The 13,663-nt window shown below is 41.6% G+C and overlaps 1 protein-coding gene and 1 long non-coding RNA gene across 4 annotated transcripts in view; one reads left to right on the forward strand and one right to left on the reverse strand.

Moving 5' to 3' along the window:
• COL9A3 (collagen type IX alpha 3 chain) overlaps positions 1–13,382 on the forward strand; it is a 50,160-nt gene extending 36,778 nt beyond the window's left edge. For all 3 annotated transcript variants that reach the window (XM_056548463.1, XM_056548464.1, XM_056548462.1), the window contains exons 25-32: positions 5,021–5,056; positions 6,706–6,750; positions 7,056–7,088; positions 8,577–8,723; positions 9,131–9,185; positions 10,055–10,237; positions 11,152–11,229; positions 11,337–13,382. In XM_056548463.1, coding sequence (XP_056404438.1) covers positions 5,021–5,056; positions 6,706–6,750; positions 7,056–7,088; positions 8,577–8,723; positions 9,131–9,185; positions 10,055–10,237; positions 11,152–11,229; positions 11,337–11,518 — 759 coding nt within the window. In that variant the 3' untranslated portion in view covers positions 11,519–13,382. The remainder of the gene's footprint in view (positions 1–5,020; positions 5,057–6,705; positions 6,751–7,055; positions 7,089–8,576; positions 8,724–9,130; positions 9,186–10,054; positions 10,238–11,151; positions 11,230–11,336) is intronic.
• LOC130296673 (uncharacterized) lies at positions 71–11,218 on the reverse strand. Its single transcript, XR_008849255.1, has 3 exons — positions 11,121–11,218; positions 7,123–7,289; positions 71–1,314 (listed from the first exon to the last, which is right to left on the reverse strand). It is a non-coding gene; the product is annotated as an uncharacterized LOC130296673 (long non-coding RNA).
• Positions 13,383–13,663: the final 281 nt, after the last annotated feature.

Here is a 13,663-nt window from a genome sequence, read left to right on the forward strand (position 1 = left end):
CTCCTCAGCTTTGACACTGACCACAACTCTGTTCTTCGCATCATGTGACAAGCCCTCCTCTGTCTGCAGCGCCCCCTGCAGTGTCTTTTCTGCTCTAAGCAACATCCCATGAACGAAACATCACAGAGGGGCGCCCATAAGCCCAGAGAGAGGAAATAAACTACAGATCCCATGAGTCTCGGAGACCAGCAGTGGAAATTCCCAATTCAAAGATGTCTTACATGAAATAAATGATGGATGGATAAATAGATAGATAAAAATCCCAGGAGAGCAGCTCAACCAAATTAGTAGTAAGTTAGAGGCAGGTGCAGGCTGTATGGGAACCCTGGTCAGTGGTTCCACTCACATAAAAAATACAGAACACAGCAGCACACAAAAATAGTGTCAAAAAAGTGGAAGTTTTTCCATATATCCAGTGTAACAGATAAGAGCAACGTTTCTATGACCTCTCGTCACCGTTTTCAAGCTCAAGTGCATGATCCCATGTGGGTGTTAAATACACTCAGTGATTACATCATTAACCAATCAAGTACAATGTAAATATAAACAAAAGCATGTGTACCATCAATACAATACAGTGTTAAGGCATAATACAGTAATGTAATTACAATAAAGAATTAGTGCCGTGACTTCAGTGATCTCCAGCTGTGTAAGTGACAGTAGTGCAGCGATCTGCTTGAGAACAGTTTCGGATTACAAGTAATTAAATAATATACACTATTAAGGCGCTTACCCGGCAGAGCATACTGGGGATGCACGTGTGTTTACTGTAGCGTGGGGTTGTAGAACTGTGCAACTGCGGCACGGTGACCAATAGGAAGCGTGTGTGTGATATAAGGCATCAGGGGCCATCTTAGTAAAGGGCAAATTTGCCCATGCTGTTGTAAAGCATCAACCATCAAAGATATAATATTATCGGCGGACGTCACGTGTTCAGAGGCACGGGTATATGCAGACAGAGCTGGCATGGCTCCCCTACTTTTACAGATCAGTACGTGGGTCATGGGTGATCACAAGGGGTTTCCCCATGAATGAACCTGGGGAGCCTCCTGTGGGGTGTCATGGTGATTGGATCTCTATCAGAGACAGGCATCCTCACCACATACCTACCACCTCTCACAACTGCTGTATAGGGTATGCTGCTACCCACAGAACAATTTAGACCAATCCAACCAATATAGAGTATAAATAAATAAATAAAGTGGAAAAAAATAATATAGGCCCATTCGCGCAAAAGTAATAGTCAGTATACAGTTGCTCTAAGTGTGCTTGGTGGTACAGTAGCTCTGCTGATGGCCTTGTATTTCAATCCATCTGTAATACAAAAGAAAAAATAGTTTTTACTATTGTGCATAGGATCCATATATACAGAATACATATTCATGAGGTTACACAGCATAACAGGGCTACTTTGGGGGGGGGGGGCTTCATTTAATCATTTTAGAGGTAGTTTTGAACTCTACGTTGAGGCCATGAGGTTTCATGGTGTTAATGGTGAAAATCCATCTAAGTTCACATCTTTTTAAGGATGTGACCCTATCGCCACCTCTTTTGGGTGGTAGTATATGGTCCAGAATCCTAAATTTTAAATCTCTCTCTTTGTGATTCGCCTCAAAGAAGTGCTTTGAGACTGGTAAATCTAGTCTCTGTTTTCGTATGGAATATCTATGTTGGTTGAGGTGAGTCTTGACATCAAGGCTCGTCTCACCAACATATAGCTTTTTACATGGACACCATAGGAACGTAAACTACAAAGTCAGAATTACAATTCAAATAATGTCTGATGTCATACTCACGTTTGGCATCTGGGTGTACAAATTAGGTGCCCTTACTCATGTAGCTGCAATTAACACAATTTAAGCAAGGAAAGCAACCTGTACTTTTAGCCCCAAAGTATTTTTGACCCTTTGTGGCAGTAGATACATCAGTTAGAACTATTTTGTCCCTAAGATTAGAGGCCCGGCAAAAAGACATGAGTGGGAACTCTTTAAATTCTGGAACCTGTGGAAAACTGTCACGAACCAGATGCCAATGTGTTCTCACAATAGATGAAATATGTTGTGAATATTCACTGTAAGTAGTGATGAATGGTATACGTCGTACTGATCTGTAAAAGTAGGGGAGCCATGCCAGCTCTGTCTGCATATACCCGTGCCTCTGAACACGTGACGTCCGCCGATAATATTATATCTTTGATGGTTGGTGCTTTACAACAGCATGGGCAAATTTGCCCTTAAAGGGGTTATCCAGGAAAAAACTTTTTTTTATATATCAACTGGCTCCAGAAAGTTAAACAGATTTGTAAATTACTTCTATTAAAAAATCTTAATCCTTTCAGTACTTATGAGCTTCTGAAGTTAAGGTTGTTCTTTTCTGTCTAAGTCCTCTCTGATGACATGTGTCTTGGGAACCGCCCAGTTTAGAAGAGGTTTACTATGGGGATTTGCTTCTAAACTGGGCGTTTCCCGAGACAGGTGTCATCAGAGAGCACTTAGGCAGAAAAGAACAACCTTAACTTCTGAAGCTCATAAGTATTTATATAATTATAGATACATCTATACTGATGCACTGGTCATGTGCGGGTTAAACCACATTTGGCCACATATTCATGCACCTTCACATTGATTGCATTAATGTGATCGTGCTTGTTCATCCACCAACACTTTATCAGCACTTGTTCACACACATATGCGTTTTTCACATATTTACATACATTACATGCGGTCAGGTGCGGGTTGAACCGCATTTGGCCACACATGCATGCAGGTTTGCATTGATTGCACTAATGCGATCGTGCCTGCTCACCCATTAATATTTTATTGGTACTTGTTCACCTATATACATGCGTTTTTTGTATCTCACACATTCACACACATCACCACGATTTTACATATACTGATTCTCACCATTCCAGCAAGCCATATCGCACATACATACACACTACTATACACATTGACACACTTGTATTTTAGATATCTTATAGATAGGTACGCTTTTGCACATGCGCATGCGCATATCTATGCGCATCCACGGCATCCAACGCCAGTGTGACTGCGCTTGCGCATAGTTGTACATACAGACATACACACGTGACTGATCATGTGATTCAGCGTTTAACGCCGGGATATCCATCATGGATAATCTTAATGGCGTATGAGCACACTGATGCATATACACAGGCTGGGAAGGTATGTTTTCCACTCCCCCTCATCACTGCTTTTTAATTGTTATTAATCTGTGCACCTGTCACCATTTATTAATACACTCAATGTCTGTACAGTAAAGACATAGAATTATGTCACCATGTATCATGGATATGACTGTAATGAAAATGTTCCCACCAGTGGTTATTGCATATGCACTTTTTATGATGTTTTTATCACGTTTTTCTTCTGTATTTGATGTAATTGTTTTATTGAATTTTGTGATTGTGCACCTGATAAATTGTAACACTGTTGAGCACTAGTTTATGCTTGAGAAAGCCAGCGAGATGCCGCTGAAACGTCGCATCCACTGCTGACCATGGGTCAATAAACACTGCTTTTGCTTTAAATTACTTGGAGTGCCACTGGAGCAATTTGTTTGGTATTTAGATAAATAAATAGATATGAGATAGATAGATATGAGATAGATAGATATGAGATAGATAGATATGAGGTAGATAGATATGACATAGATAGATATGAGATAGATAGATATTAGATAGATATGAGATAGATAGATAGATATGAGATAGATAGATAGATAGATATGAGATAAATAGATAATAGGTCGATAGATAATAGATATATAGATATGAGAGATTAGGATTGCCTCCTCTCTCTTGCAAAAAAATGCAGTCAAATTTTTCCTAATTAATTATATATGCGTGACATTACAGGAAGTGATAGAAGAGATACAATACACATGCAGGGGATTGAAATGGCACCAGGGGATAAAAGAGGGGAATGAGATGGCACAATCCCCCCCCCCCCCCCCCCTGTGCCATGTCCATTTCCTCCCCTCTTATCCCCCCTGTGACCCCGCCCCTTTTGCCTGCTGGCAGTCTAGTGCTGCCTATACCTCACCGGGCCTGTATGTCTCCAGGCTCAGTGGTCGAAGTACCCTATTAAACCCAAAGTAATGCCCCCCCTGAAAAATTTCTGTCCTGCCTTGTATTGTAATATGATTAAATTGTTATACACTTTATGGATTATATATAAAATTGATGTATGAATAGCACCAACATGGTCTTGTGAGGAGGCCAAAACTTTATGCCACATATTATGTGCTTTGCCTTTTGCTGAATAAAATATATTTGGACATAATGATGTACAAGAAACTTTGCACAATATGAAATTTCGGTCCTGTACACGACCTACAATATGTCCTCTAGGCATAAGACAAATAATATATAACCAGCTGACCAATATAAGTAACTCTGTTTAGCACCCCTGATGACTTCACTGAATAACAATTGATAGAAACGCGTCGGGTGAGGGTAACTTGATCAGTAGAAAAAGTGATCAAGGGAGTATTACCCAAAGAGCAATTCTTAATAGGTGCTCTGAGGGGGTCTAGGAGTGCTTTTTGCCACTAATATAGCACCCTTGACCTATTTTTCTTAAAATACATAAAATAAAAGCACATTATACACTTTAATTGCTTTAAACTTTTAAATGGATTATTAAAAGTTATATTTTAGGCACCTCTTGCACCCAGTACTTATATTGGTCAGCTGGTTATATATTATTTGACATAATGATGTGCTGCAGTCCTCTTTAAATTGACAGATAGATAGATAGATAGATATGAGCTCCTCTTTGGCCCTACAATCTTACTCATCGTCTGTGTAGACATTTATTAGTTCTCTCTGTCAGGAGCCGAGCAGCAGACTGTTCCCTGATCCAACCATCCAGAGTGATCGGCCCTGACATCTGGAGACCCTGAACTCTAATCCCTCATTTATTTAGTGGGCACACACTGTGCAGGAATGTCTTAAGGAAGCCTTGGCTTAACCTTATTATTTTTTGTCTTCTAGGGTCCCGTGGGAGCTGCTGGCCCCAAAGGCAACCAGGTGAGTCAAGCAAGATGCCGCAATATTACTGCATAACCGCAAAACACATGATTTGGCCTCTTCTATAGACAATTAATGGGGAACATGATTGATAACCATAATTACCATCAAAAATAGATTTCAGGGACATTCTAAATTCATGCAGATCTCTATATACATAAGCCCCACCCCACAGACTATACCCCATACTAACATGCAACGTAACAACATTGTGCCTCCATTAGAGTGCATCCAAACATTACTGTGTTCCCATAGCATCAGAGGGCTTAATAACAGTGCAAAGCAGACTGACACCGTTACGGTGCCCCCATAACCACATCAGGGTGCTGTGTAACAATGACATTCAGATTGCTGCAATAAGGAAGTCCCAATACTTACGTACTGTCAAGTACCTCCATGAATAGAAGCAGCCAGAGATACACATAAGGCTAAGTTTCCACACAGATTTTTTTTCTAGTGTTTTTTTGGAAGCCTTGAAGTTTTTGAGCCAAAGCCAGAAGTGGATTCAAAAGTAATGGGAAATATAAAGGAAGGACTTATACTTCTCCTTCCTGCTGGATCCACTTCTGGCTTTGGCAGTGGCAGTTTTCCAAAAAAAAAAAACTGTGTGGAAACTTAGCCCAACAGTGTCAGCACATATCACCATAATGGCATTACAGTGCTTAAATGGGCAATGTCACTTGAAATGTCCTAGGGTCGTGTCAAAGGTTTTGATCAGTTGGGGTCTTAGTGTTCAGTCCCCTACCAATCAGAAGAACGAGCAAGAACAAGTCCCCAAACAAACTTGCAATGCAGGTGTGGTAGCCCAGTACTGCAGTTGTTACCCCGTGCCCTTGCTTCCCTGTCAGGCAGCCTCCCTGCCGTGTCCCATGGGCCCCCCCTGCATCTGTTCTACTGTAATTGTGTATTATCCCCCATGTTATGTATATAGGAATGTTGCATTTTTAAGAAAGGTTAACATGTGATCACCAGTTGTCATGTGATTGTTACCCAGGAGGTATCAGTGACAGGTGACTTAAGTGTGACCAATGGGACTCCACTAGAGTCTCCCCCATAAAAGCCCTGGGAGGAGTCTCTTCTCGCTCTTAGTTCCTGAGTCTTTGCTGAGGTGCAGTCGAGCCTAAGAGTGTGTCTGTAGTCATAGGAGGCCTCAAGCTACAAGTCTACAAGTAAGCTAAAGTCACAGCTTAGTCAGTCTCCAGTCAAGTCAAGTCAGTCACTGTCATCTATTGTCAAGTCAACGTGGCCTGCACTAAATTGTCCAAAACCACTTGAAGTCCCAGCAAGCCCTTAAGGTCTCTGCATATCACACCCCATACCACACAGGTTCCTGGGTTTGTGTCGGTCACGTGCACAGAGAGCAGGGGGAGGAGCTCTCAGTCACATGCTCTTCTCCTGGCTTGTTCTAGTGATCGGTAGTGGTCTGAACTTTCACACTCCAACAGGGCCAGACAGACAGATCTCATAACAGTGCCAGCCACTGCTTTCATTACAGTCCTACTATACCAGCATCTAAGTGACTCTATAATAGTTCCCCTAATCAATCACAGTCATACCCCCCCCCCCCCCCCAGTGAATAGCTCCAGTATTGGTTGTGATCAGCTGACTAGCGAGTGCCTTTTGTTCTAATTTTTATCACTTATTTTCAGGGTATTGCTGGATCTGATGGACTTCCAGGAGACAAGGGTGAGATGGTAAGTCCAGAGTAAACTCCACCAAAGACCATGTCCTCCCACAGCAGCGGTAGGGTAAATGGATCTGGTATACAATATGCACATGATATAATGTGTACAATCACCGTTATCACATTTTCAATTCTATATTTGCTGAAGAGCTCATGGGGGCACAAGGCGCCTTGTACCTCTTAGCTCTGAAATGTTATTAGTTCCTATTGAACTGTTCAATACAGCCAATGGTATCCTCTATATTGTGAGGGACAATTCTATCATCCATGGAAATCAGAGGCTGCTCATTTCTTTCTCCTTTATGTGTTTTGTAGGGACCATTTGGCCCAGTTGGACAGAAAGGAGAGGTAAGAGAAATTTATGAATAATTTTATACATTACCTTTGAGAAATCTAGTAGAGCTGCAACTTAAGGCTTAAGGCATAGTCATTTAACTCCTTAAATTATGCAGGATTTTTATTTGATATTTTTCTCCTTCTAAGAGACATATTTTTTTCATCCACAGAGCTATATGAGGGCTTGTTTTTTTCATATTACCATGAAATATACTGTAATACAGAAAAAAACAATTTGTAAGATTAAATTAGTAAAAACATTACCTGTACAAATTGGGTATTTTTTTTTTCAATTTAAAAAAATTAAGAACTTTAAAAAAGAGAATTACTCATCCATTCAGAATCATCGATTTATTAAAAAAATGGGGGTGATCTGAATTTCTATTATGGAGGGGATTTTTTTTTTTCATTTTTTTTTTTTTTACTAGAAGACTTCTATATGCAATCATTTGAATGCTTATTCAATGAAATGCAGTCTGTGATCTCCTAGTAGGCTGTAAGATCAGATTTGTCCTGACATTTGCACCGCCAATGACGTGTGGTGTTACTGTTTAAGGCCAATGTCAGTTTTGACAGCATCTAAACAGTTAAAATAGAGATCAGTTTGTGTCTGTGTATTAATACAGCTCCTGAAAGCAGCCAGGAGCTGCCGGGTATGGAGCAGGTTTGCGTCCCGAACCTGCTCCATACCCCCATAACGATGCCAGGATGAGTACATAAGTCCTGGGTTGTTAAAAGGTTAATGCCCCACTTTAAATTAGCCACCGTAGAGATGCTCAGTGGGTCTTGCTATGAAGCATGTTGCATATACTAAGGAACATTTGTGGAATTTCCTTTCTCTTTAGAACCATCAATAGTGCCAACATAGTAATAACAGTAGCAGTTGCCGCCATAAAGTAGTACCAAGAAAATATACCCTCTTTGAATTTATTTGGTTTTACAACATTAAAGGGGCACTCCACCCCTAGACATCTTATCCCCTATCCAAAGGATAGGGGATACAATGTCTGATCTCGGGGGTCCCTCCACTTGGGACCCCCGCAATATAGCATGCAGCACCCACCTGTTACTGCTCCGGAAGCGCTGGAGGTTCTGGCTCCCGACCACGGGGACGGAAGATCGTGATGTCACGACTCCGCCCCGTGTGACATCATGCCCCGCCCCCTCAATTCAAGTCTATGGGAGGGGGCGTGACAGCCGTCACGCCTCCTCCCATAGATTTGCATTCCGGGAGCAAGGCGTGATGTCATGAGGGGCAGTGCTATGATGTCACGAGCTCCCTGCTCCAGTGTTCGGAACAGTTTGTTCCAAAAGCTGAGCACCGGAGTATGCCTTTAATTAAAGATATAGCATGCCAAGAGTGTTGCAAGTTTATTAACCTTATAAGGACGTAGGGCATACCTGTATACCCTGCGCCTGCTCCCCTGCTATGACGCAGGCTCACAGAGTGACCCCGCATCATAGCCTAACTCTTGTTTCATTCCTTGTCTTCCTATATAGTCAGGAGTGAGAGGTGAACCCGGTCCTAAAGGTATTGCCGGACCCAATGGTACATCTGGTGTCCCAGGAGTCCCCGGCCCACCAGGTCCAATGGGCTTCCAAGGAGAACAAGGAGTCCCTGGAATCACTGGAAAACCTGGCGTCCCTGTAAGTACCTTCTTGTAGCCATCTGTGTTTCTAGAAATTCTGGAGGGGGGGGGGGCACCAATATGCCTGCCACGACAGCTCTTTATCACCACTGCAGTATGGCTTCCCCATTGTAGTCTATGTAATATGTCCTTATAGCAAATCAAATGTCAACTAACTCTGCCCCCTTCCTCCAAAAAATTTGATTTCCATTGATCATTTTTGTGTGATTTTGTTGTCCGCACATTCAACTATGTAAAGACGAAAGTATTTTATACGATTAGTTCATTCATTCAGATCTAGGATGTGTTATCTTAATGTTCCCTTTATTTTTTTGAGCAGTGTAAATGTATATGTAGGTTCCTGTTATTGCCATTGATCTGTCTAAGCTTATATTCTATTTACAGTTGATGTTTTCTGTCATTTAGGGCAAGCTGGCAAGTGAGCAGCATATTCGGGAGTTGTGCGGTGGAATGATCAACGGTGAGTGTTTCTGCACCTTAAATACTTCTCCAAAGCATGTGCCCAATGTCAGGCTGCAGTGAGTAATGCCAGACATGGCTGCGACAGCCCAGGCTGGGACTATGTTTTGCTGTGTATATGTAGTTTCTGGGTTCTTAGCAGAGGCCTTAGTACCCTAATAAATGAAGGTTACATATTCCACTCTGGGCTGGAGGAGAAGGATAGCGTGAAAGTAATTGGTCACCATGAACAGTATGGACAACTGCTTCTTGGCACAAGTCCCTTTTTGTTTTTCAGGAGTTTCAAGCTGTCTTCTGGAATTCAACTATGTCTGAGCATATATATATATATGGAAAAACTGGGATGTTAGGGCTGGAACTGAGATAAATGTGATGATAGTAATAACAGGATGCTCCTTGGTTAACCACATAAGAATGAGCCACTGAAGAGAATGGAGATGGCCCATGGAGGGTGCTATCCACAAATGTATCTTTATCTAAGAAAGGAAGAGGGGTCCAGCTCTGAAGATGCATAAAATTGTGGATTTATTTTCAAACAGACAAATACATGAACAGCACGTAGACAGATGACGCGTTTCAAGCGCAGGTGTGCTCTTAGTCATACGACTCTAGTGGTACAACTAAGAGTGCATCTGCGCTTGAAATGCGTCATCTGTCTACGTGCTGTTCATGTGTGTGTCTGTTTGGAAATAAATCCACAATTTTATGCATCTTCAGTGCTGGATCCCTCTTCCTCTTACTACTGTTATGCTGTCCAGCATTGGAATCCGTGCTCCGGCCATCTACCTTCGGGTGAGCTGGAACTGCTTTGTTCTTTATCTTTATCTAGAGATGATGTGTTTCATCCTTCCTTACTCTTTGCCCTTGCAGATCAAATTGCACAACTAGCAGCTAATCTAAGAAGACCTCTGGCTCCAGGGTTGGTTGGTCGACCAGGTCCTGCTGGACAACCTGGTGTACAAGGTGCTCCAGGACGTCCAGGGCATCAAGGTAGTCGTGGACCCCCAGGATACAGAGGACCGACGGGAGATTTGGGCTCTCCAGGTCCAAGAGGTAAGGGCAGGCTACTTATCTTCAAAAAAATCATGATTGTCTTCCATAGTGGTCAATATTGATTGAGACAAAAGACTCAAAAGTGGAGGGGGTTTATTCCTAAAAAGCCAAAGTGTTCTTTAGGGACACTTCCATGAATATTTTTTTTTATTTCTACAAGAAATATGTGACTATTATATGTAGAAAACTTATACATGGCTTCATTTCATGGTATAACCTTTTCAATGTCACTCCATGTAAACTACTTCCTGTCAGGTCAAGTATGCATGTGCATTAGAAGAGATAACCATTGGCTGAGTGAGAATTTGGCCAACATATATCTTATGTGTACATATGTCCAGTCTGTATGCACTTTTAGTATGGCAGAGAGGATTTGCTTACCATTCTGTATCTGAGCACATATCATCTAAATCCAGCCTTATCCAGCTTTCCCAGTCTCAGCAGTCTCTAAAAGTCAGCTTCACCAAGAAAGTTAGGTTACAAAATACATTCTGAGTCTGCTGCTGAGACTAGGAAAGTTGAGTTTCCACTCAGTAATGATAAGTGTCGAGGCTGCTCCTGAGGTTGGGCAAGCTGGGTAAAAGACTACAACATGGTATTTTTTTTCCTTCATTTTTTCCACTGGTCAGTTTCCCCGTCTATGTAGGCCATTGTTATCTAGGAGAATCAGAGAACATTACACAGGCTTTTTCTTTTCACCACTCGTTGCAATGATCGATGGGGATATGAGAACTCGCACCCAATTAATTCAGAACTATTGAAGTCTCTGTGACCAGCTTAGCTGAGCATATAATGTGCATGCTGGTGTCCCAGTGGCAAACATCAGGGGGAAAAAAGTGCTGGATTTGGGTAATCAGGGGGAATATGAAAGATGTATGCTCACCTTTACTGACTGATTTCTTCTCTTGTTTTAGGTAATCAAGGTGACAAAGGAGACAAAGGACAGGTTGGAAGAGGCATTGATGGACCACCTGGTGATCAAGGGGAGCCAGGTAAATTCATACCATTTGTGGGGAGTAATGTGGTACATCCTTTCTTTAGCCAAGTCTCTAGGTTGTACATAGAATGATTTCTACAAAGCCCTTTACTATTTTCTTAGGTCCACAAGGAGTACTTGGAATAAGCAGAGATGGCCGGGATGGCTCCTATGGTGAGCCTGGTTACCCTGGTGAACCTGGAAGAGCCGGTACAATAGGAGCTCAAGGAACTCCTGGAATATGTGACACATCTGCTTGCCAAGGTGCAGTTTCTGCAGGAAAATCTGGTTTCAAAAAGTCTTAAAGACTGCAATGAACATAGAGAAGGAACTGTCTATTAAATACAGCATTCTGTTGTATGGAAGCCCTTCCCATAGAAGACCTTCAGGGAGGTAGAACTTCACGGAAAAAAAAAAAGCAAACAAGAATGGAATTGTGCACCAGTTCCACCAAAACTGGAGAACATCTAAATTAAAGTATTCTAGACAATATATTAAGTTCACTAATACCCTTTCGTACCTCTTTGGACCCACCCCCTCCCCTTCTTACTCATCCTTCCTTTTGGCCATGTTTCCTTGGCACACTCCTCGTCCTTTATGTCAGGTTCCAAGCTGCCCACCCAAGACCAAGGAAACCCATCTTTCTTGCAGTCTATCCTTGCTGGAGGTAAGTGTACATAGAAAATTCCACAGGAGACCGATTGGTTCCATTTTTCCATCTTGAGAACCCTGCTCCACCAGCTGCAGTGTGACTGAAACATGTTGTAATCTACCCACCTCCGAAACCTAGACAAGTACTGTATGATGTGTTGTAAAAATAAAGAGTCCATTTTTTAAGTCATGTGCATATGATGTCCTGTTTTAGCGCACTGCCTTCACGTACTGGACAAAATAAAATGGCTGCAAACTTTGTGAATATCAGCGATTCAAAGACAATTAGTATTTATTTTGGTGATTTATATGTACAATAAAGCCTGTTGCTTCATCTGATGTAATGACTGAATAAAGCCACTTTCACCACCCGGAAAATAACTGGTCAAGCCATTTGCAATTTATTAACAACACATTGTTGGATACACAGAGGCAGTTTAATACTTATATAAAGATACCACTACTACTAATACTACTGTTTAACACTTGTACAGCCTAAACTATCCTTTCTAACAATATTCCTGGCAAGACTTTTAGATGTGAGATGTGAATAGTGGTAAGTGAACTGCCCTATTATAGAGGTGTGTACAGTACACGTGGCAGTTCTTTTTCCACCTGAAGTTGAAAGAGACTACTATCCCGAAGAATTACAGCGGCCTTAAACATCTATATTGCTCAGCTTATGTACATATGGATGTGAAAGGTACCCATGGCAGTTCACTTTTTCACCTCAGGTTGGAGACCACTATCCCTGAGCATTACAGTTTGTCTAAACTTCTATAATGATCAGCTTCTATAAACTGAGATGTGGAAAGTACCCCTAGCTGTTCCTATGTCTCCTCAGGATGGAGACTATTACATTACATTGAGGATTACAATTGCCCTAAATGTATATATTGCTCGAGTTCTATATATAGGGGCTTAAAAAAAGTACCCAAGGCAGTTCCTATGTTGTAGACTACTACTTCAGAGGTTTACAACTGCCCTAATTGTCTATATTGATCAGCTTCTTTAGACTAGGGTCTGAAATGTACCCATGGCAGTTCCAGGTAGAGCAAACCAGGAGCAGCACTTGTACTCCCTGTAAACCTCCATTACATTCTGTCAAATTAAGCAAATTAATGGTGAAATTCTGTGGTTGCTTTGTGAAAAAACTCCAAGTTTCCTTAGCAATGTTTTTTTTAAGAATAAGCCCTATGTTTGGGTTTGTACACTGCCTATTGAGCCCAGCTCATCAAAAACAGATGTCAAACCCCCCACAGGAAGAGAACACTGTGCCCCTCTTGAGGAGGTTAGTACCCACAAAAAAAAGTTGCATTTGCTTATTTAATCTATCATATACAGTCTACCGTGGAATAACTATAGACTTGACCCAGTGACTGTGCCCCTAAATTTACCATATAGGGCAATTGCAGCACCACTTCTCATCAATGCTTAATGCTCCATTAGAACTGCAAAACAAAGCCTGATTTCTGCTAATAGTAGATCTACAGGGTGGGCCATTTATATGGATACACCTTAATAAAATAGGAATGGTTGGTGATATTAACTTCCTGTTTGTGGCACATTAGTATATGTGAGGGGGGAAACTTTTCAAGATGGGTGGTGACCATGGTGGCCATTTTGAAGTCGGCCATTTTGAATCCAACTTTTGTTTTTTCAATTGGAAGAGGGTCATGTGACACATCAAACTTATTGGGAATTTCATAAGAAAAAAAAAGAGTTATTTACAAGTTTCTGACCACTTATAAAATGTGTTCAATGTGCTGCCCATTGTGTTGGATTGTCAATGCAACCCT

The sequence above is a fragment of the Hyla sarda genome, chromosome 12 (genome assembly GCF_029499605.1).
Source record: "Hyla sarda isolate aHylSar1 chromosome 12, aHylSar1.hap1, whole genome shotgun sequence".
NCBI lineage: Eukaryota > Metazoa > Chordata > Amphibia > Anura > Hylidae > Hyla > Hyla sarda.